Source organism: Physella acuta, unplaced genomic scaffold (assembly GCF_028476545.2).
Source record: "Physella acuta isolate Inbredline_101_S28 unplaced genomic scaffold, ASM2847654v3 ptg000591l, whole genome shotgun sequence".
In the NCBI taxonomy this organism is placed as follows: Eukaryota; Metazoa; Mollusca; class Gastropoda; family Physidae; genus Physella; species Physella acuta.
This window is the reverse complement of record NW_026732110.1, coordinates 39,519-65,920: the sequence shown is the minus strand read 5'-3', so window position 1 is coordinate 65,920 and position 26,402 is coordinate 39,519. Positions and strand designations below refer to the sequence as shown.

Genomic DNA, 26,402 nt, shown 5'->3' with positions numbered 1-26,402 from the left:
ATTTTTTTACAATTACATCTCAGCAGTGACTCAGACTAGTTAGGGGAGAAAGAAGCGTTAAACACATGAGTTGTGTGGCGTTGTTTCAAGTCATATGTGAAGGACATTGGTTAAACACATGAGTTATGTGGCGCTGTATCAAGTCATATGTGAAGGACATTGGTTAAACACATGAGTTATGTGGCGCTGTTTCAAGTCATCCTTGAAGGACATTAGTTAAACACATGAGTTATGTGGCGTTGTTTCAAGTCATATGTGAAGGACATTGGTTAAACACATGAGTTGTGGCGTTGTTTCAAGTCATCCGTGAAGGACATTGGTTAAACACATGAGTTATGTGGCGTTGTTTCAAGTCATCCTTGAAGGACATTGGTTAAACACATGAGTTGTGGCGTTGTTTCAAGTCATATGTGAAGGACATTGGTTAAACACATGAGTTATGTGGCGTTGTTTCAAGTCATATGTGAAGGACATTAATTAAGCACATGAGTTATGTGGCGTTGTTTCAAGTCATATGTGAAGGTTGCCGTTATTTAACACGAAGAAAGTGTAACAATAATGCCTTTTCACCAAATATCGGATACCATTAGTTTACTGGACGGTAAATAGTGGGCAGTAAATGTTTAATAAAACCTAATACCACGATGTCTGTATGAAGCAACAAGGGATTCTGCTGCCTTTGATTAAAGCATCGCTCACACTGCATCGCAGCTTTGACTCCCATCTTGAAACTATTCTAGTAATAGCGCTGGATTTGCTTGCATAGCTGTTCTCCACCCAAGATCAATCTGCGATGCAGCAGTTGATGTTTTCTACTCTAGATGATTTCTTGCCTCCAGCAATTAGCATATTGCTTGCCCCGGGTCCGAACTAAGAACGTTTTGGGTTAGCAGCAATAAGCTATCCTACCCGACCACGCCATCCACTTACTAAATACGTCAATTACCTCTTCCTTGAGACATTAATAATTTCTTGCAAAATATTTGCCGATTTTACTTTCTCGTTATATAGTTACGTATTGCAATCGTGCGAAAAAAAATTAATTTTTTTTTACACCTTGATGAGTCAGTAATGAGTAAAACAAAGTTTTGTGATGTTATCTGTGTGTGTGTGTGAACATAATAACTTGAGTGTCGTTTCAGTTAGACAGACGAAATTGTATACATAAAGTATTTGGTATACATAGGTTTCTTTCACCTTTTGAGCTATTTAAGGCAACCGCAAGTGGCACTTCAGTCGATTTCAGCTATCATAGAAAATCTCCATTTTGATCATTTAAATATTCTCATATAGCATATTTGAAGAATGTTTCACCTGTGTTTCCTTAGGAAAAACGAGTCTTTTGTCACAGACACCGACAATGTCTATAGACTTGTACATGTAAATTTCAACATTCAAGTACATTACAAGAAAAAAAGGTTTCATTATTAAAGATTTTATAAAAAGAAGACCTGAATTCTCTTTTGCAATGGCTTGTAACCCATAATCTTTGAAACCAGATGTATTGACACTATTTCTTCACTTGAGTGTGTAGTATCACCACTTTAGTCCTGTTTGGTAGCAACAGACAAGAAGATTCAATTGACTGCGTTAGCTTAGCTGCGAAAAAGTACCGAAGGCAACGTTTGAAAGCCAATTAAAGTCATGTGTGGGACTGATCAATAGAGGAAGTACTTTAAGAGAGTACCAGAGAGCCAGTAGTTTGATGTTGATTACTATCGTGCCGACATGGTTCACTAAAACACAGTGTGTTTGTGTTGCAAATGCATGCCTGTTACACTTGTAACAGTACACACGTGAAACGATAACATTCATGTAACGAAGCGAATGTTCCAGTTGTCAGAGGTCTTGCCCCTTAAAAGCCAAAGCCTACTCATGAGATAATCACTTGTCGTAGGAGACGGGTTTCAACGCTAATTTATTGACATGCACGCTGCCCTCACTTAAGCACCCATTGATTTCATGTCATTTGAAAGCAGAATGTCTTAGATATGTTAGGACCGATTATCTGTCAACACCCAGATGGATCAAAGATGTCTTATCTATTAGGTAAAAAATAAAGGTCGCTTATTAGAGGACTGTAACATTTGGTAAAGTACGTTTAAAGCTTTATTTGACCAGATACGAATGGTATTTGAGTGTTTTTGATTTGCGCTCATGGTCAATGATTTGGGTTTTTCCTCTTTTTCTCGAAATCCATGTATCCTGTTCTACAGCCTAAGAATAAGATACAGCCTGTCTATCTAGACAAGCAGCCTCACCTATCAGCGCGACTTCACAAGATATTGTCTATTTAACTAGATAAGCAGTCTCACTTATTAGTTTGACTATTTAAGATACAGTATATTTATATAAGCAGTCTCACTTACTAGCTGGAATCAAAGATATTGTCTATCTAGATAAGCAGTCTCACTTATTAGCCTGACTCTCCAAGATACTGTCTATCCCATATCATTTTGACGGTCTCAGATAGATTGCATCAATCGAGACAAGCAGCTTCAGCTATCCCCGTGTATCGATCACCCCAAGTCCATCTGACGATCCATCCGACTAGATCCATTTCTCTCTGTTTTCTCATTATATCACGCCCTCTCGTCCTGTATGGCACCAATGTGTAGCTATCGGATGACACATCATACCACATTTCTCACAAGACATCGATGTGCATCATAGCATTTCTTCCTTTCTATACCTCACTGTCTTGTGAAGTACTGTTTATCTTCCACTTGCTGACATTTTAATCGACACCAAATATAGAAGATTTATTTAAAGTTGTCTGCCAACTATATCAGTTAACCAAGATTTTAAAAAAACATCCGTGTTTGGCTGTAAACATTGTGTCCTACTACTACTACTAATACTACACGGTAGCTGCAGTACTTCATACAAAATGAAGTTTTATTTACACAGAATGATATGTGGTGGCAATAATCTAAGCTGCATTACTGTTGACAATCACTAAACAACATTTTGATTCATTAACTCTAACAGGTAATTTATTACAAATGAAAAACAGGTACATGTTTAAGTTTTGACACATCCTGTCTAGCCACTTCTTTAGTTATCTACAAAGACTACCAGCATGCATCAAATGTCATAAAATAAGTTATGCCCTTTCTATGTACCGATTTAAGCAAAATCAAAACTGTTGGTAAATTTTAATAATTAAAAATATTCAGGTTATTATTATACTAATCAGCTTATTGCTTTAAAAATAGCATAACTTAGCTTTTTAGCATAGGGAAAATAATAAATAATAGTAACATTTTATTAAAAACAATCCTTAAAGTCTAATGCAAATTTAGTTCAATGAAATTAAGACTAACACAATTATATTATCAGAATGTTTAATAAATACACCAGTTAAAAAGAAACAAAAAAAAAGAGTAAGGAATATTAAGTCTTAGTGACCAATATAGTCTACTGAGCGGAACCCAGTTGTTATTTAGCAAGAGGTTTGTATTGCTTATAGTAAACTTTGCCATCTCTATTTTCCGAAATTTCAGGACTGAATAAGTTCAAATAACACAATTACAAAATAGGCAATAACGCTGGTTTAGTAAACAGCTTTAGTTAAATCAAGTTAAAACACTGACCAAATACTAATTTAAACAATCAAAACAGAAAAAAAGCATTTAAAATAAAACAAAACAAATGCTGAATTGAGAATACATTTCACAACTGTTAAACATTTACTGTCTATTGGCGAACTTCTTCTTATACTTGAGGTCAATGAAAGTGGTTTGAGCTTTCTTCTCTAGCTGGGCAAGTTCTGCTACGGTAGGAGCCAGAAACTCCACGTGTCCCTTGTACATGCTCCCTGTGAGAGAGAATAAATGTTCATGTTACAGGTCTCAATAAGGAATGATTCAGACATGTCATAGGGTCAAACAACTTGATGTTACAGGTCTCAATAAGGAATGATTCAGACATGTCATAGGGTCAAACAACTTGATGTTACAGGTCTCAATAAGGAATGATTCAAACATGTCATAGGGTCAAACAACTTGATGTTACAGGTCTCAATAAGGAATGATTCAAACATGTCATAGGGTCAAACAACTTGATGTTACAGGTCTCAATAAGGAATGATTCAAACATGTCTTGGGTCAAACAACGTGATGTTACAGGTCTCAATAAGGAATTATTCAAACATGTCTTGGGTCAAACAACGTGATGTTACAGGTCTCAATAAGGAATGATTCAAACATGTCATAGGGTCAAACAACTTGATGTTACAGGTCTCAATAAGGAATGATTCAGACAAGTCTTGGGTCAAACAACATGATGTTACAGGTCTCAATAAGGAATGATTCAAACATGTCATAGGGTCAAACAACTTGATGTTACAGGTCTCAATAAGGAATGGTTCAGACATGTCTTGGGTCAAACAACGTGATGTTACAGGTCTCAATAAGGAATGATTCAAACATGTCATAGGGTCAAACAACATGATGTTACAGGTCTCAATAAGGAATGGTCAGACATGTCTTGGGTCAAACAACTTGATGTTACCAGACTCAGTAAAGGACAGGTACCAAACATGTCTTGGGTCAAACAACTTGGATGTTACCAGACTCATTAAAGGACAGGTACCAAACATGTCATAGGGTCAAACAACTTGATGTTACCAGACTCATTAAAGGACAGGTACCAAACATGTCTTGGGTCAACTTGATGTTACCAGACTCAGTAAAGATTAGTTAACAAATGTGTCATTATCATTGAAGTTTAACTTTTAAAAATGCTTATAATAACAAGCTTTTATATAATAAGGATTAAAAAGAAGAAGACGTTATTATTTAAATTTATAGTAATGTACCACCTTTTACACAAATATAAAAAAAGTTTTAAATAAATCATATTTTAATAAAATAAAAAAGTGAATAAAGATAAGTATTTTCATTATTTTTTTTTTTAATTAATAATTTTATTGTGTCTAAGTTTATGTCACATTACATTGTCATCTGGTCTTGACCAATGTTCCAAGTTAGGGAACAAGCACAATAGACGAATCAAGTACGAAGTAATAAAAAAAAAGCATGAAGAATCAAGTTAAAATAAAAGCTTGTTACAAAAGCACGTATCTGAAAAGATGTACTTTTATTAAAGAGATTATGTACATTACACAAAGTAAACCTGCAATAGACAAAGAATTTACGACAACTGTAATTCTCTTTGTAGAGATCATCCCTTTGTAAGCTTACAGAACAAGCTAAATATCTATACTTTGTTTCTCTACACAATAAAATACGGACATAGCTTATGTTTCTCAAGAACGGACCAGGCTTTGAGAGACCGAGATACTGTAAAATGATAGTCAGTTGAATAGAAAACTATTGATATCTTTGGAAATGTAAACATGTTTACCAGTACTGACAGAGTTTAACCAAATGTCAGCATATACTATTATATTTATTTCATTTGGTCAGATTCTTATTAACGTAATAACGACCAATGGCATTAGCTGAGTAGTTTAATAAACATTCTGTATACATCATCAAGATTATAATATTTGGACCGTTATATATATATATATATATATATATATATATATATATATATATATATATATATATATATATACATACATATACACTTTTGGGAATGGCGTAAACATAGTTCTGCTCGAATTTAAATGATAATTTATACTTCGACAGCTTACGGTAGTCCAGAGGTTTAAAACACAGGATGTGAAAATATAAGCCGTAAAATATTTAGCAAGCTTTTGTTGGTGATAATGAGATTGTCAAGTTTATTTTAATGAATTTTCTGAAGGTTCCTATTTTTTCACACGAAAATCTCCTTCAAACCATACTAACAAAGAAAGATCGAGAAGTGATAGTTTCATATCTTAATGCATGCGTTTAATTTCACGGTTTCTATACACTCTATATAAAATTATTATACTTTCTTTAATGACAAATTGTAATATTAGTCGAAATGAGTTACGGTTTAAAAAAAAATAATGATGGTACCAAATATAGAACAAATTAAATTGCTTTAATGAATATGAAGCTAAAGTTAAAAAATAATAAATAAATTGTTAGTGTCAATAGGGGCATAGCAAAATCTCTCCCCCCCCTCTCTCTCTCTCTCTATCTCTCTCTGCGTCCAGGTGAAATGACAATATACGTATATTCCGCCACCCCCCCCCCCCACACACACACTTTATTAATGCCACTAATACTATATGTTTTACCATAGTCTATTACGTTACTAAAACTATTACACTATCACCGAGATACATATAACGTATGGTGAGCGGGTGTGAATACAATAGATGAGCCAGACTAAAATGATGCACTTTTGTGATAAGTATCTTCAGTAGAATTATTCCAACAAAAGCATCCTTGCGACCGACGCATAACTCAATCGAAACCCCCAAAGGGATACCACATACCATCAGTCTAGTAGAGAGAATAAATCATTTGCTGGCTCATATTGCAGAACTCTTACGATAAGCAGCTCACACGGGTATAAATTAGCACAGTACTAGTGAGTTTTTATTTATGAAATACCTTGTAATCTACTTAACTAATTCTCATGTGGGCAGATCACAAATCACTAGTTATGTAGTTTATGATCAAACCAGGGGCGGAACTACCATACTGCCAGACACCGCAATGCGGGGGGGGGGGGAGAGGGGGGGGGGGAGCATGCCGTTTAGGGGTACATAATCCGACCAAAAAAAAACAACTTTTTTTTTACTTTGATCTACCACGTCACTGATTTTTCTACAATAACTAACACAAAATACTGCATAGACAAAAAAAAAAGTTACAAGAGCTGTAGTGTGAAAGATACGCAAACTTTCAAATCAATTCCATGACTTATCGCTGCTCCTTAAATAGTCTAATAGAAGTGCCCATAAATCTCATTTAAATAGTTTTTTACTAAGCAGATTAAAAAGCAATTCTATATCTATCTATTATTAAAATAAGACATACTAAAGAATGACAACAAAAAAAAAAAAAAAGAAATGTATTCAAAATTATTAATATAAAAAAAATATAAGAATAAAACAAATACGGAAAACAGTAAACATAGAAAACGTCCGAGTATACTTTTGACCAGCTTGCCAGTTATGAAGTTACTCTTTTCACAATTTTTAGTGAGTATAAATGAGATAAAGACGTTTGATAAAACGATTATATGAGGCCCGAAATGAGTTAGAGCATATTTTTGTGTGACTTCTTATCTCACGATGGATATACTTTGCTATGAAATAGGTTAAATTACTAAATTAGGAAAGGGTTAAAATATGTAATTTAAATTTAATCATCGAGTGTCGTGTGCAGCCTTGTCAATATTGCAGGGTGCTCCTTAAAACTAACGTAGGCTCCATAGTGCCCACAGGATAGCACAGGGTGCCAAATCGCACCGGGGCGCCGGAGGACGCGCCTGATTCGATATAGTCAACGTTTATTGTTGCTCATCGAGCCTTTTTTTTTAAAAAAAAAACGAACGTAGGCTCCATAGTGCTCACATGGGAGCCCGGGGCGCTTCGGGTCACGTAATAGCCGGGGCGCCCGTGGCTTCACCTGTTGAAGTTTTACCGCTTAATATAGTAGTACCCCTAACCCACTATGCAGGACGCCCGATTAACGAATACCAAGTGCTAAGATAGCCGCTATGGAAGTCTGGCCGCAAAAACCGTGTAATGACAAAAATCGCACGCTCCTTTTTTTTCTCTCGCTGAAACCTTCCCTGGAGTATTCCCATCAACTCCCCAAAAGTTTCATGGCGATCGGATCAACGGTGTCAAACCGCAATCGGCTTTTATTTTTTATATACCGTATTTACAGAATAATTGAATCGTGGCCTGCTGGGGCGCCACCCATGCGAATTTGATTTCTTTTTCGCAAATACCTCCTCATCAGTATTCTCAACAACTTCCAAAAGTTTCATGGCGATCGGATGAAAAGTGTAGTAATGCATAAAAGACAAACAGACACATATACATTGATTTTAATATATATATATATATATATATATATATATATATTGTGTGTATATATATATATATATTGTGTGTATATATATATATATATATATATATATATATATATATATATATATATATATATATATATATATATATATATATATATATATATATATATATATATATATATATATATATATATATATATATATATATATATATATATATATATATATATATATATATATATATATATATATATATATACATACATACATACATACATACATACATATATATATATATATATATATATATATATATATATATATATATATATATATACATACATATATATATATATATACATACATATATATATATATATATATATATATATATATATATATATATATATATATATATATATATATATAATGGATGATATAAAATAACTTTTAATGTGTTTATTTCTATACGTACAAAGGAACAATTTACTCGAATGTTAGATAAAAGTGTAACCATGGAAATTGATTAACGAAAGCAATATGATGTACAAGTTGCAACGGAAGTTTGATTGTAAATAACGTCAGCATAAGATAAAATCGTCCTACTCGCAGATTCATGTTCTATCCAAGTTGCTAAACCTCTGTAAGTTGTGTTATTGCTTTCCGTCTGGTCGCCCACATGTTGTCTAGCACTCCTCTGTGTATAATACCCACGGGAGAGAGTCCCATCCACTAGGACATCTCACTATTGGTGGATTAAGTCAGTCAATGGGGAACCGTACGATAGTTGACCACCAGAATGAACGACTACTCAAAGACTGGCGGTTTCACTAGAAAACACTTTAGTGGCGTTGGGTACATTCTTCCGCATGACTTGATGGCACCTAGTGTTAGTGTTAATGTCGTTGTATATTTTATAGCACAAAGCGTGTTTACCGGGGTGTTGTACAATTATCTCCATCTACTGCGTTTTAAGATCCGGATGTCCACTAAGAGGTTTTTTTAATCTCAGTGTTTTCGTTTATATTCTAGATGCTGGGCCATACTACAACAGGAACCTAATCTGTTTTTAAAGACTTTAGTAAGTGCTAAAAGTTGGAAGCAGCTTGGACACAAACCATCTGATGGAGTGATGTCAACAACTCTTATCGTACGATGACAAAATTCAATACATGTAACCGGCTGGTTGACGCATATTTACAATTCGCTTACTTTATTGGTACCGATTGCAAACATAAAGTTTATAAGATTTCTTTTGGACCATGTTAAATTGAAAGTTTTAATGTAATGGACATTGAATGCTATCAACTCTGAACGTTTGAGTACCTAGTTTTAATATCAGACGTTTAAAATGACATGTATCGCGTTTTGACATTATCATAACCTTTAAAAACCTTTAACACGCCTATAATATAATGGACGATGTATACGTAGGAACACTGTCTGTGTAATGCTGACTGACTAAAGACATCGATACATTAGTATTATGGGTGTAATAAAAATCTGTATATACCATGCATTTATAAATGTATTGATGAATTAAAGCGTGCATAAAGGTATCTCCAAAGATAAACATTTTTGAAAAACCTAAATTTAATAAACCGGGAGTGATCTTCCCTAAACTTTCTCGAATTTTCTTATATGAAACAACAGCTGATTGCAACTCGGGATATAGACATGATATTTAATCCATTTTAAATACTTAAAATTTTTAAAATAGAATAAAATCTCGTAGAAAAAAAGAATTGCACACCAAGTGAACGCCAAATAAAATGTGCATAATAGTGCGGAATATTATTTGTACATTTGTAAATTCACATGCGTTTTTTTAATATAATACTTATATATGAAATTTCATCAACCTAGCTGTAACGGTAGCCTAATCAAGTTATCGTGTTTACACTCAGACACACAAGATTACAAAACTATGTTTTTCCGACTCAGGGAGACCTAAAACGTCGAGATTTGCAAAAATCTCGATTTTTTTTTTTTTTGCACGATTACAAGACTTTCTCTATACTTCGTATATACGAGAAAGTAAAAACCCGTGGTGAGCCCAAGATAGAGAGAAACACTACTTTGTTGGTACATTAATTACAAAATCGATAGTGAGGATTTAGAACATTGTATTATCTCAATATTAGGACTTATATTCCAACAACCAGAGGCTTAGCTAGGGTAGGGCGACTGCAGCGGCCAGTACCAGCATCGACTCTTAGGTGGCGCCAACAGAGTTGAAAGAAAGAAAACATCTTTTGAGCTGCATTTTTAATTATATACAGTCTTAATAGAAGAGACTACTACGGATTTAATTGTTGGCGCAACCGTTTATTCAAAAGAAAATAAACAATTGTTAAGAATCAGTGGTAAAGAACACCCCCTTCCCAGGATGGTGGAAGGGAGAGGGCACAATGGCGTAGCTACAGGAGGACGGCAAACCCGGGCGCTTATCAGAGGGGCTCCAAATGGGGTACACATTGTTTTTATAAAGATTAATTTGATAAGCATTACCAAGTACAAGTTAATAAATTAATAAAAGTTAGGACGAGTGACCTACATTTCTGTCTCCACCTATCGCTATCGTTGTTGTAATAACAGATGCATATTGCATCAGCAACACCAAAGACCTACAGTGTCAACCTCCATAAGGGTGAGGTAAAACACAGGGCGCTGCCATTTCGGTCGTTTGGTAATAGATTTTAGAAGACTGCCGAATCCTTCGTGTCGGGCGCTCTTTAAATAAAATATAGATGCCAGAGTGCTAATAGAGAGCCCAGTGTGCTTGATTTCAATAGCCCACCGTATCCATAAGGGATGATGCTCGTTGTAACAAATGTTGGTGCTCTAGTGCTCATGTGGGCGCCGGGGCTCACCGGATCTGCCAACCGCCCAAAAACTAATAAAAGCTAGTTAAATTGAAGTCCAATATATGTATTAATAGCTTCTTGGATATACTATTTTAACCGTTCTTAGTGAAGCTTATACAATTAGCATACATGTATAGTTTCTTAAGGCGGCATTAGTTTGTGTATCTAAGAATGTAGCATGGTGGACTAAAAAAGTTTTATAATTTCTACTAGAGACATTGACCCTCTAGTATTGTTATGCTCAAAGCTTAGAACATAAGCATGTAGTACATTTCGGCCGACAACTGCGAAGTGCTGAAAAGTAAATAAAGGTTGTTGTTTTTTTATTCAAGCACTGTCGTCAATTAGCTAATTACGGGCTCTAACGAGATTCACCGAGAAAGATTTATTTCACTCATTTAAATGATTACCGTTCAAACACGTTTTAACATTCATAACGATAAGCCGAAAATAGCACATTAATTTAAGCAATAAACCTAATCAACTACAGTCAAATCAGAAAATGTAGGCAAAAGGAGAAATAACGTGTTTCATTTTTTTTTTAAATCCTCTGAGTATAATAATAATTTAGACAGGACACATTATTTCTTATAACTGGAGTGTGAGGTAGTGATTCAGCTGAACGCTCCCAATCGATGATCACACAAATTGCTGCCGTGGCCAAGTTAATTGGTACTAGATTAGATCTAATTTAGAAATCAGCTTAACTGTCATACAGCATAATTTAAACAGGCCTCAGCACGCGCGTCCATTAGTTTAAAGACATATTTACTGTTTGGACGAGTTCACAAGCCACAATCAGAGAATACATTTACAACTTTGCCCTTTTTCTACTACATTGGAAGCGGAGAATCAATAGACAATTAAATTGATTGTGGGCATGCTATTTAATTTATCAAACCAGAGCAGCAGTGTGCATTTAAGTCCGTAATATTAACACGCGTTGGTTATGGCTTATGTAAGACAAAAGTAATCCGCTTGGTCAATGCAGTCGACAGATGATTATTAATCTATGGATCAGTGGATATAGGGCAGAGGTATATCGGTTAACTAGAACAGGTAAGAACAACTTTGTCAGTGATCAATAATCCAAATAAAGGTTTGTGAGTAGTTTGGGCTAAGTTAACTAGAAATGGTAAGAACACTTCATAAGCGAGCATACGGGTTTTGTGTGTAGCTGGGGCTAGAGACAAACTTACCTCCGGCTTTTCGACGTTCTCCGTAAGTAACTTTCCCGTCAAACTCGTTGATCGGGACTTTCATGTCGGTACTAATTCTATCGATGGTCACATCCAAGTGGTCCTCAACGTCATTCAGCAGCTTGAGAAATAAAGCAGTTTTAGGTTAAACACATCTATTTAGTTCAAAATTATATTAAGCTATGTGCTTGAACAAAGTTTTGATAAACACTCCTTAACTATGTGTTGATATAGATGAACAGTGAAGCTGAACTGTAGAGCTCACGACTTCAGAAAGTCTTGAATTCGGTTCCCTACCCCAGCGTTTAGGTCTACCCAACTCTGATTGACTAAGCCAGAATTCAGTTAGGTCGTGAAGTATCTTTGTAAAAGCTTTTTTATTACAAAAACTAAAACGATCTGTCTTGCTTTAGACTGATAGAACAAGCATTAATTGTTAATGAAATCACTTAGCATAAAATAGCGACCATGCTTTTAATATTATATTTAAATAAAGCAACAAAAGTGTTTTTTCTTTTCATATTACTAGTGCTGTTAAAAAGCATGTTAATGTAAATCTTTTTATAATTGTTGTATGTACATATGCATTAAATGATTAACGTAGAGATGTTCGCTCTCAAGCTATTTGACTGAAGCGCATTAAAAAATAGAAAGCTTGCCCCACAACTTATGATTAGAGCTGGAGAATCCAAGATTTAAAAATGTCTCCTCCCACTTATACAGCTTGGGTAAAATGAGATTGTACTTGAGTACATGAAAGATGAAGGTTATGTGTGGGCCGTTGCCTCCAGCCTTCATAAAACTACATCTATTCCAGATTATTTATATCTCCAATCTATGGAAACATCCGAGAGATTCACGATCGTTGCTTGTCGCCTTTATAAACATAACTAGGCATGCTGCCCAGCTTCGCTTAGGCTTTCGAAAACATTGAGAATTTGAATGCTTAATTAATTCGCCCGAGGGTCGGTCTACGACCTCAAGAGTTATGAAGAGGTTCCTCCGTGGACATTTTTTTTCGATTTATAGCTCATATAAGGTACCGGTCAGTCGAGGTCAGTTTTGACCCCCTCATCGTAGACTTTTCGGCCAACCGGCCCCCGTGTTCTGTCGCCCCAAGGCAAGATCCTGCCAAATTTGAAGCGCCTGCGGCGCCGGGAAGTGCCCTATCGGACACCCGACAATCTAGATCTAGATCTAGATTCCTAAAAGAATTTTTTTTTTTTAAGTTTAGCCCGAGCATAATAAAAAAAAATACATTAACCAAGTTGACTTGGTGTGTCTCGAACCCGCACCACCTACGTGGTTTAATGTACACTAACATCTCCGCTATTTAGGCACCTTATAAAATACGGGGAATGAAACACGTATTTTAAAATCTTAACTTACGCGAATATGCCTATTCTTTCAAATTAATTTATTTATCCCAAATTAGCCAGTTCCAAACAAAGATTTTGTATAAAATAAATAAGTCTTGAAATAGTTTAGTCCTAATATAGAAATTTATTTTTGGAATTGATTTTAGAGAAGTTAGAGTCTAAATCTAGATCTTAGCGTCTACGTCCTACGTCTAGCTAGATCTAGTTATTGCGTAGATTTAGATTTAGTCTAGATCTAGAATCTCTAGATCTAGAATCCAAATACATAAAATAAATTTTATGAGTTTAGGCCGGAAAAATTGTATTGTATACAGTGTTTCTTCCAGACTTTTTTCTCCGGGCGGGCACTTGAAATCTTCGGGGGGGGGGGGGGGGGGGGGCGGTAAACTTTCTTCGGGGGGGGCGGACACTGTTAAAAGTATATATTTTCTATAATATATAAAATATATAAATTTCATTTCGTTCGGGGGGGGGGGCGGTAAAAAATTTTCGGGGGGGCTTCGCCCCCCCGAAGAGATGCCTGGAAGAAACTCTGATTGTATACATTTCATAGTGTACGTAGATCTAAATCAAATTTGAATTAAATAGTTCATTTCTTTTTATTCTAAACACGGCAGATGACGTCATTAGTTAATGTATAAGCAATAGTGACGTCACAGTTTTATGCGTTCTTTTTCACATATATTAATGCTTTTCCGGTTGCATAAATAATACTGTTTCTCTACATTCGAATACGCCTTTAATTTTTATTTTTCTTCTTTAAATAAAATTGTGGTTATACATTTAAAACATCTAACATATTATTTTCAACAAAAGTCCGTATAAAGTTCTCCATATATCGCTGCCGTTTCTGACGTGATGTCCGGCGAAAATATTTTGCGGACAGACAGAGAGAGAGAGAGAGAGAGAGAGAGAGAGAGAGAGAGAGAGAGAGAGAGAGAGAGAGAAGAGCGCACATGGCGTTTTATATATTAGGATAATGTAGTTTCTTTGCATGCACTAGGTAACACAAAAAACCACATGTCTACATAAATGGCAAAACAAAAACAATTAGTTTTTATCTTGATTTCAAACAATGTTTTACAAAATAATGTTCTCGCTGTTTAGCCGGCTTATATACGATTACTTAAATGTAACAATATGTCTTTTACTGTAAAGTGGATACATTACCAATAAAGAACGATTAAGCTTATAAAAATATAAATAGTTATCTTTTAGTACATAATAAGAATACGGATGTGGAAGATGTTTTGTGTTCATGCACTAACAGGAGAAAAGAAAATGATATTAAACACATATAATAATAATAATATATACAAATAACAAAAAGCTTAGGTCATTATAACTATATTCATCTTTTTTCCGTTCGTGCCCAAGATACACGAGGCAGATGAAATAGAGTTCAACTGTTTCAATCATCTCGGCATATGAATGGATCGTATGTTCAGCACTATGGTTAGTCGCCTACGTTTCCCTAACGTGAGTCCCAACCGAGATCACAACTCAAGACCTTCGGACTAGTGGTCAAACGCTCTACCGTTCAACCACACAGTCTCCGGGTCACTATACTGTGCAATGAAAAAGCGTGCGAATTACTAAGCGTCTTAATCAGCCATCAAATGATTCAATATGCGATAGGAACAGAGTAATAGTCTACTCAAAAGACGACGGAGAAATAAATTTAAATAAAAATATGGAAAATAAATAATTTACAAGACGGGAGATTTTTAGTAGAATACTTTAATAAAAGTTGATAGTAGCATAGACATGATGGAAACAATGGGCTAGAGTTTGGTAAGTTGGGTTCAAATATCTATATATATAAAGCAAAGTGGTCAAGTGCCCGTTAGGGCACTTCCCGGCGCCGCAGGCGCGTCAAATTTGGTACGATGGTGCCTTGGGGCGATAGAACACGAGGGACGGTGACGGTTGGCCGAAAAGTCTACGGGGAAGGGGTCAAAACTGACCTCGACTGACCGGCGCCTTATATGGGCTATATTACGAAAAAAATTTCCTCCGACGACCCTCCTTGAAATTTTGTGAGGTGGTAGGAGAACGCCTTGGGGTGTCACAAAAAACTCGCCATGTCCGGGAAAATTCGTTAAATGGGTCAAAACTGACCAGTCGTATTTCCCTATATAATCTTTGTATTGTATGGGAAAAACAGAGGGTGGTTTCAAAACGGATTTGAGGGCACTTACCGTCTTAACATCTGGCTAATCTTTTGCATGCTCTTAGGTAATTGGCTTGACTTTTAGGGAAAACTGTCGGTTTCACTCAAAGCCCTCGACGAGGGCTAAAAAGTGACCGCGAGTGAAATTCTCATTATACGAGATTTGGTCATCTATATACTACTAAAAGTCAAGTTTGTTTACATGTTTGAATATTTATTTGTTTTTTTGTTTGTTTGTTTGTTTGTTTGCCTGATTGACTATTGCTCATGGTTGCACTCATCGTGGAAAGCTGTAAAATAGTATGTAGGTAGAGAAATTTTTTTGTTTTAAGACAGACTGTTAATCACAAATTTATTTAAAGACGTTAATTAATTTATTGATTTATTCATTGTTAAATTAACCGTATTTTTTTAAAAATGTTAATACTTTGAATAAACTTTGTGGGGATAGTGACGTCCCTTGATGTGTTTACTTTTTTGGTGCAATAAAAATGGCGGACTCCATCATAGACTTTGTGGCCCATTCAAAAGTTTAACGCGTTACAAAGCTAATTTTCAGCCGGCTATAACTTAAACAATACGTCCGTTTGCTGTATTTATTACGTTCCAACACTTATATCTAGCCTAGATCTAGATCTATCTAGATCTAGCCTAGATGTGAAAGTTACTAGATTCTACTACTAGACTTAGATCTAGATCTATGCGCGGAGACTCAAAAGTATAGTATAAAAATTCATTTGTGACGTCACGAGTAAATAGCTAAGTTTGTAGCGTAGTCCGCTCTCATGCGGGTGGTACAGGTTCTAGACCAATATGTCAATGATTTTTTTTTTCAATTTTTTTTTTTTTTAGATGTGAATGATAAAGTTGCCTATCTGAACTTGGCAAGATACAGGGCAGGTGAAGTAGAGTTCATCTGTTTCTTTGTCCTAAGCATATGAAAGGATAGTGTGGTCAGAGACATGCTCGGCTGGAATCGTTTTTTAAACGATAAATACATGTTGTCTGAGACTTGGCGGGACACTGGGCAGGTGAAGTAGAGTTGAGTAGGTCACATGTGACGTCAGTATATGAAGGGATAGTCCGAAATCGGTGTTATTCGGTGTTTTTAAAAGATAAAAAACATATTTTTGAATGTGGGGTCTGTTTTTTGTGACGATAAGTGACACTGCAGTAGCGTAGCGAGGAGGGGGGGGGGACGGTAGGGGAGGGGAGGCGGTGGGGGGGGGGGGGGAAGGGGAGGCGGGGGGAGGTGGATGGGGGAAGGGGGGGGGCGGGTCGGGACATATGTTGGGGCGCCAAAATGGTTTGGAAAAATAAATTGAAAGGTTGAGGGGGGTTCAAATCGAAAGTTTGAGTGGGGGGGGGGGGGGGTGCACATCAAAAGTTTGAGGGGGGGGGGGGGGTTCAAATCGAAATCTTGCGGGGGGGGGGGGGGGGGGTTCAAATCGAAAACTTTGTCCCCGGGCGCCGGGAAGGGTCGCTCTGCCTCTGAGTGACAGACGTGATGTTTTTTGATTGATGACCCCCGAAACCCACAGTTATCCAACGGATGACGGGTATTCTAGTTTGGTCTATGAACAGGGGAAGTAACTTTTTAATGTAATAATTTTTTTTAAAATTTGTATTATCTTTTCAAGAAAAAACAAAAATCATAGAGTATAGCATTGTTTTAAATAAATATTTTGTTATAAATTAAGTCTTGCATTGTACTGAAATTGTAAAAATTAATTGAGAAAGTAATTTATTATAATATTTGATTGATACTATTGAGAAACCCCTTGCAGTTCTAATAACCGTGCGAGTAATAAGTTTGCGAATATTCTCAATACTTGATTAGCATGAAATTACTCCACTGTATAAATTTAGGCCCTAAGCATTTAAGATAGCAGCCAATCACCTATTAATTAATTATTCAATTCCTTATTTTTTTTGAAAACCTAAGCGAAGCTAGGCAGTATGCCTAGTATAATATAATATGGATAAAATACGTGTTTTTTAATATATATATATTTTTAGATTTTGCCATCTTTCACTTATATATGAAATTTTGTCTACCTAACTGTATTCAAGTTATCATGTTCCCACGGTTTTAGAGTAGATACCACTTCCGATTATCGGAAATCGTTCAAAAATTGATAAAAACCTGTGCATACAATCTGATACTTGTTTTTAAAATTTCGTCCACCTATATTTAAAGGTGCTTAAGTTATTCGCTTTTAATTGGTGCATACTCCCCTTCCGGTTACAGGAAATCGGCCAAAAGTTGAAAGAAAACTAAACATTTGAAATAATATTTATATATAAAATTTCGTCATCCCAAAACAAAAGGTACTCTTGTTATCGTGTCGGCATCGGAAAAAGTATCTCTTCTTGGCGATAATGTTTTGTTCTACCTTCTAGTTGGTGATATACTTTAAGCGTCCCGAGTAAAGCGAAATGTGAGCTGTTAGAACGACCAGGTTGTCCTCGACAAGGTCCACAAGATGTCCTCGACAAGGTCCACAAGATGTCCTCGACAAGGTTCACAAGATGACCTCGACAAGGTTCACAAGATGTCCTCGACAAGGTCCACAAGATGTCCTCGACAAGGTTCACAAGATGTCCTCGACAAGGTCCACAAGATGTCCTCGACAAGGTCCACAAGATGTCCTCGACAAGGTCCACAAGATGTCCTCGACAAGGTCCACAAGATGTCCTCGACAAGGTCCACAAGATGACCTCGACAAGGTCCACAAGATGACCTCGACAAGGTCCACAAGATGTCCTCGACAAGGTCCACAAGATGTCCTCGACAAGGTCCACAAGATGACCTCGAAAAGGTCCACAAGATGACATCGACAAGGTCCACAAGATGTCCTCGACAAGGTCCACAAGATGTCCTCGACAAGGTCCACAAGATGACCTCGAAAAGGTCCACAAGATGACCTCGACAAGGTTCACAATATGACCTCGACAAGGTTCACAAGATGTCCTCGACAAGGTTCACAATATGACCTCGACAAGGTCCACAAGGTCCACAAGATGACCTCGACAAGGTCCATAATGTAAATCATCGTATCACTGAAAACTTCATCTTTTGATACGGTCTTGTACATAAAATAATGCTAAACGACGTGGCTTTATGAGGACGAGCACCAGAGGCGTATCCAGGTTTTCGTTTTAGGGGGAGCGAAAAGAGTTAAAAAGGCGCCGAATTTTTAACACGTTCTATATACGGGTATTATATATATATATATATATATATATATATATATATATATATATATATAATTACTAGCTGTATGTCATTACTGCGCTATGATGTAAAGTAAATTGAAAGTAGCACTCTGAAGAAATAAGAAAAAACACACAATGTAGGCCGACAAAACAAAAAATTGTATCAATCTAAACAAAAAAAAATATACACAGACTACAACCAAAATCAATGAACGTAACACAATCTATTTTGTAATTCTTGTAAAAAAAAATTTCTTACATAATAATTCCTGGGAAATTATTTAAGACAAGTGAAATAGGGGAAATAATCACTCGCTTAATATAAATATGTATATATCTACACATTTAATTATAAATGTCAAAACAAATAAATAATTACTTTAGAATATAATGAAATTGTTTAACACTATTTGTGTTTACAAAATGTTTTTGTCTATAATCATAATTTAATATATCGTCATCATAAATGCTAAAGTATTACAGCATAATGAAAGTTCTTAAAATCAGAGTTGGTATAAAACCACGCTTTTCAATATAATAGGAAAACATTCGGAATAACAGCCTACATTTAACTAAAAATCGTTCTTTTTTGTTCAGATCATATATATTTAATTAACTAGTGCTTCTTTGTGTTCTTTAAAGATCCTTTTTTAACATAGTGATAGGTATGGGTTAGATCACTGTATTGATCACACACCTTTTTACTGGTAATTGCAAAAACAATATTCACAGAGTTTTACGTTTAAAAAGCTAATTTTCTGGCGACATGGTACTTTGGTACATCATTACACGTTTTTCTACATGTACTTAACAGATCAGTTCGGGGTGGTTTGGGGGGAGGGGATGGGTTCAACTTCATTCACCACTGTCCGGTCACTTTAGGTCAATTATCCAACCCAGTGTATACCATGGTGTGACATTAATGTCGCTCTACACAATTGTGGTGGTGAGGTGTGTGGCGGGGGGGGGGGGGGGAGGGATAGCTAACTCAGAGTGAAAATAGCGTCAGTTCTTAGATGACTGTTCTAAACATACATATATCTTACACACATATATATATTACAGAAATAGATTTAAATAAGTAGCAGTGGTATTATGACAATATGGCAAACTGATGCAGCTGTTAATATGTGTTGTAAACGTAGACACTACTAGACTATTGCAATAATGCTTAATTGCTGCATGAAAAGAAATCTTGTGATTTACATAGATGTGCCGACCAAAAATATTTTTTAACAAATATCATTGTTTAAAACTTTGAGTTTAAAAAGTTTCCAAAAAGGCGCCACTTTGCTGAAAATGGCCAGAGGGGGAGCGGCCGCTCCCCCTGCTCCCCCCCTGCGTACGCTACTGACGAGCACACCGACATAGTAAAAAGGGTTGATGTTTTTATCATGAAGGAAATAGCACCAGGACTAAGTGACAAAGAGTGAGAACATAATGGACCAGTACAGAAATAACGGGAATCTAACACCTTTTTAATGGACGTTGACGGGTATTTTGAAATACATCATTGAAATGACTTTAAATGGAGAGAAACGATTAAAGCTGGGACACAGGAGAGTGATGCTGACAAAAGGGAATGTCTACAGAAACCACTGATGACGTTCGCTTAGTTTGTTATCCGTATCAGCAGTCAACGCATTTGCTAAACATTAGGACTAATGCGATTTGAATACAACCAATGCACACAGCCAACTACCTGATGGTGACCGGAACGATGCGCAACGGAAAACAGCGAATAAAAAGTGCGCAAGGGCAATTTTTGTTTTCTTAAATCAATCATTTATAGACATTAAAAAAGAGTGGCTACAAATACATTGCAGCATGATAAAACATATTTCAACGAAATATGACATTAAGGTGTATTAGTATAATTAGTTTGTATATGGGCATTTTTCTATATGCGCATTTTTCCGTTGCGCAGTTTTTCGTTTGAGTATTTTTCTGGGAAAACTACCTGATTACAACCGTAGTCACGACAATCCAAGTAATATGACTTTAGGCCGTCACGACAAAACGAGTTACATAATGTAGAGTTGTAGACTATACATTGGTGTTTATTTGATAGATATGTGACACCTTTATTTACGAAAGTGATGTTTAAACATCAGTAAATTTGGAAAGTTAATTATTAAAAACGATAATGTAATTATCTTGTATCTAAATTAAGTGTGGGAAACTGGATATGTCCTACTTTAGAATCGCAGCAAAAATTCTTGTTTTAACACTATCATGTTTAAACAACCAACAACAAACAAAAAAACTAGTTTAAGAGTACATTCGCTGATGCTATTTTTAGAGGTCTTAAAGTGTAAAAGTAAGACGATAATGTGTATACCAAAATATATTTGCCATTTCCATTCGGTTTTATCCTGTTTCATGACATATTTATATCCAAGTGATGTATGCAATACACGTTCTCTTTCATCGTGTGATTTGCAGCTCTTAAAATAGCAGAAAACGTCTTCAAATTCAAAAACTTGAATTCTAAGCGCTAAATGTGTGGTGTATTCTGGACCTTTTTTCTTTAGTAAAAAAAAATACCTAAAACAATCTACAATTGTATACTACGGTTTTAAAGAAATGTACGGATCAGGGTCAGTCCATACTTCGCTCGTCTCGGCTTAACAAATTCTGACTTGAATGTGACACAGCGGCTTTATTAAGAGCAAATTTGGAGTTGTTAGATAACACTGATGACCTTATCAGACAAGGATGAAATCAAGCGATGGAGTAACGCGCCAAGAGGACAGCTGGGCGAGCATGAATTGGATGTTGACAGAGTACTTGTGAAGTCGGGAGCTAATCTCAGTACAAACGACATTAAAGCGGCATTTACTGGGCTCTCTCGATACGTATATCATACAGCAGCACAAACTTACTTGTAACACTTCTAGTGGATTGGCATGATTCATTTGACATGTAAACACAGTAAGACAAAAAATAACCGGCATAGTGAGTAACACTGTGGTTGAATGACAGTTCAACCACAGTGTTACATACTTCTAAACATGTGTTTAGAATCAAGGTTTAACATACTGACCTGAGGTTCATTGTACCAAATACAGCAGCCTCCTTGGTCTGTTAAGTTTGTGTTGTAGCATCCCCGCCCCTTGCTTGTACAATTTGAATGATACCACACCTTGAAAAGAAGAAAGCGTACATTTGACAGTCATCACGGCTACAATTAAGAAGATGTCACGAAATAAAAAGATGACAAACGAGTCCAACACGACAAGTATCATTTCAGAATAAATGAACAACTCGAGACGTCATGTTATACAGCTCTTGGAAGTTCGCTCTATAGCAAACAAAATAGTAGTTGGACCTGTGAACATTTTAAATCAGGGACGATGTCTGTCTTATCTGGGATTTTTCTAACACAGCTGCTGTCAAGCTTTACACGCTTCCACCAAGCAGCTTTAAATACTTTAATTTTTTTTAACTGTTAAATATTTTAGGAGAAATAATTGTCGCACTTTTGTTATCGCAGGTCAAATGATCAAAAAGATCCAAAGAAGATTTTAAAATCCATTTACACAATACAACCTTTAAAAATTAAGGATGCTAAATTGTACTTTAATACCAGCGGTGACATGAAAGCATTTTTTGTTAATGAGTATAATTAATTATGTGTTGGGATCTTAATTTAGCCATTTACTAAAGTGTCAGAAATGTAAAACTTAGAATTTAAATATACACTAGCCGTCCCGGCCAGGCCCTGCTCTGGCTTCTGTGAAAAACCTTTCTGTTAAAGACCATTACCTGTGTGTTTAGTAATCATCATAAACCCGGCATTGCCCACCCAAACCACAACCAACCAAAACAACAAAACGCAAACATAACGCTAACACAATTACAAATACAAACGAAAACAAAAACCTAACAACAAACCCAACCACAACCACATACACCAATACAAACACAAAGAAAAAACAAACAAAAAAGCAAACGAAAACAAAAACCTAACAACAAACCCAACCACAAACACCAATACCAAAAAAAAAAAAAAAAACAACGAAAACAAACCAAATCCAAACGCAAAACCAGCCAAAAACACAAATACAAACCCAAACAAAAAAACACAAACAAAAACGAAAAAAGAAAGAACAAAAACGAACCAAATCAAAACGCAACCACTAACGCAAACCCACCTAAACACAAAGAAAACACTAACGCGAACATAAACGCCCGGGGCGGAATCACCTGTTTTAGCTTAATGAACGACTATAGTACCCCAACTTATTCATAGTCTTTTGCACTCACTTAAACGAACGCGCCTGTTTCAATTTGATGAACAATTTTAATACTTCAAGCTTATCCGTAAAATACCTACAACATTTGCACTTGATCAATCCCCGCTAATTATGTAATTATTTTTTTTTCCCAACACCAAAACAAAGTAATTAAAAAGTAAATTATTTTCGACTAATGCAATGGTTTTATAAAGGGAAGTAATTTTGTTTTCCTAATTTATCAAAGGGAAGTAAGTGCTATAGGACTAAATAAAGACATAATTAGAATTTTTGTAAAAGATGATATTTTTTTAAAACTTGTGTTTAATGAACATGCCGACAATTATTACTATAATTTGAAAAATGAAAACTATTTCCCAACACTTTCAATAGTAATTTTTTAGCTCATAAATTTAGACAAATGCGCACGATAATTTTCTAACACTTAAATTCATACAATTCCAACGACAAACATATGCATTACATACAGAACTGAGCTTTATATATTAGATTATATCATTCTGTAGTAAAACTGCAATCAACGTGTAATGGTGCCGCTCCATCGTCATCTGAATATAACCAACGAGTAATAAAAGGAATAAAGTAACAAATAGATCCCTTGGTAGAAGGAAATAGCAAAGACTGACTTGAATAACACATTTCGTATATTTCCATACTCTTATAATATAACAGGACAAAGCTTTCTGAGATATCTGAAAATATTCAGAAAATTTCTACATTATTGGAAAACGAAAGCATTGTGTTGTGACATCTCCTTGCTATTCAGCTTATATAGTGTAAATTAGGCGTGTTCCCGTGATACTGATTTCTATTGAGGAACCGGAATCGTAAGCGCGTAGTATTTAATATATTTAATGAGTTGAAATTCAGACTTAGTTTCTTTCATAGTCGTGTAAATAAAGTGTAATGTGTCGTAAAATATTAATCGGGTGTCGTAATATTATCACTCTGTTTATTGTTAGATGTGACTAACGGACGTAGCGTTTCCACACATCTTAAGCAGTGATAGTAATCTATTGTGACTATTGTAAAGCTTTATTTGTTTATACAACTACAAATTCTGACACTAAAACTACCGGATACACTAAAACTATTGCAACCTTATAGGCCTCTCTTTATATATATATATATATATATATATATATATATATATATATGCACTTGCAAACTTGAAAACATCTGGTAGCACCATGCACCGCCTGCAGCGTACAATTGAGTCAGATTTCTGGTGCAATCTAAAGATGTCGTGATTAGCACTCATCAGTGGACAGAGAGAGACAATTCCAATTCCACTGCAGGCTTAATGACATTCGGGTGATAAAACGTTGTGTCACACGCATTATGTTTTCTTCTCATTTAGATTAAAGCTTCGTCGGTATTTTATTTCCAATGACTTTGCTCGGGTAATAATCCTCAGAAAAAGAAAGTGAGCTTTTTTGCTTTAAAAAGACGGAAAGTGCACCCTAATAACCACACATTGTACACAAATAAAGTAGTCTGTAAAGACAAGTGGAATGATTAAAACATAATAGCTCTTTTAGTGTGGAAAATATATTCAAATCTGTATATCTTCTCTCTCTCTCTCTCTCTCTCTCTCTCTCTCTCTCTCTCTCTCTCTGTCGCACGCACGCTCATACTGGAACGTACACACGCGTATGCACAAATATATAAATACATTTCGCTTCCCTAGAAACAGACTATTTTAAGTTTATTTTTCGTTTTTCAAAGAGATTCTTCATTTGATATGTTATAAATCCATTACACTATCATATATATATATATATATATATATATATATATATATATATATATATATATATATATATATATATATATATTATGCAGCAAAGGACCAAACAGATTGCCTTAATCTGAGTGTAAATATACTAGTCGGCCTCCATTAGTGCTGCTACCTTAGAGTTTAAAAGACGAAAGAGTTAAGAAGTTCACAGACAACAATCATGAAAGTAGCATGCCTTAGCTTCGTCAGGTCAATCACTCGCGGAATGATCAAGCTCATTTACATGCGGGACCACGGCAAAGTCGCAGCGATGAATACAGACCGTGATTCTCCTCATTCCACATTTCCCTTTCACATTTGGCAATGGTTGGCATTTTTTTCGGGATCTCTCTATAAGTAGTCCAAGCAGCTAGTGTTGAATGTTCACACAAAATGGTTCTTGCATTGTGGCTATGCGTTCTTATATCTCAAACTATTAAAAAGATATTTACCACAATATACGACACCCAAAAAAAAGCGCTATTTAAGTTTATATCTGTAAAAGAGTTTATATCAACTGAGGTGACTTGTGTACTCAACACATAGAACTGAAATAACGACATCATTTAAATGTTTGGCATCGTATATGGATTTGCTAACAGGTATTATTTTGTGGACAAATATTTTTAAAGCAAAGTAAAAACAAACATCAGGTTTGTGAACGTTATGAACATAAAAAGCATACCGATACAAAAGCATATATGATATTTACATCTAACTGTAGTGAAGAACCATGTCTATGGAGTTAGGTTACCTTAAGGCTTAAACATAACTATAATCAGAAGCGTGTATGGCTGATATATCCCACCAGTTATGGTAAATCATTTTTTTAAATGGCATGTGAATGTTATTACTTCTAACCACATATATGTGACACCATACATGCGAAAGGATAAAGCTGTGTATTTAACGTTGCTATAGAAGCTACAGACAACAAAATGTAACGTGATTTAGATATTGGTTTAGTTATACGACTTCAAAAACTACATTATAAATATAATTGAATTAATGTTTTCCACTTAGATATTTATAAAAAATCATATTATTCAATAGTTGCCTTTGCGTGATGTAATATAATGTTAAGCAAATCAAATAAAGTGTAGGCTAGTAGTAAACAAGCACCCATTAATACATCCGTATTAAACGAATGACTAAGCTTTCCCTTGTTGAACAAAAATGTCAAAATATCTCTCGATCCTCTTTTCCATTTCAACTAAATGAAAAAACTGGGCAAACAATGATACCATTCTTCGTGTAAGCCGTTGTCTTATAAATACCTCCGTCCTATCAGAATTGATATCCAGCGCCTAGTGAGGATTAAACCTAAACTGAGCTACATCAAGTCCACTCCCCATTCAAGTACACTGAATTGATCCATCCAATCTAATGTGCTTACCTTTTCTTTGCAGCTTGCTACCAGGCTAATAGCCAAGCCCATACTGAAAATGAATGGCAAAGTAAAGTTAAGTAGTACATCATATTAAAATATTTGAGAGGATTGCATTTGGTTTAGACCAGACAAAAACAATAGATAACCAACACAGAACAACACATAAAATAAAAGAAACTC

The 26,402-nt window shown here is 35.4% G+C and overlaps 1 protein-coding gene across 1 annotated transcript in view; it reads right to left on the bottom strand.

Moving 5' to 3' along the window:
* Positions 1-2,991: 2,991 nt before the first annotated feature.
* The window catches only part of LOC131947272 (ATP-dependent RNA helicase DDX1), a gene marked incomplete at its 5' end in the record, with an annotated part of 39,577 nt that continues 16,166 nt past the window's right edge, over positions 2,992-26,402 (bottom strand). The window contains 4 exons of the mRNA XM_059308425.1: positions 2,992-3,820; positions 12,023-12,143; positions 21,840-21,938; positions 26,229-26,271. Coding sequence (XP_059164408.1) covers positions 3,693-3,820; positions 12,023-12,143; positions 21,840-21,938; positions 26,229-26,271 — 391 coding nt within the window. The remainder of the gene's footprint in view (positions 3,821-12,022; positions 12,144-21,839; positions 21,939-26,228; positions 26,272-26,402) is intronic.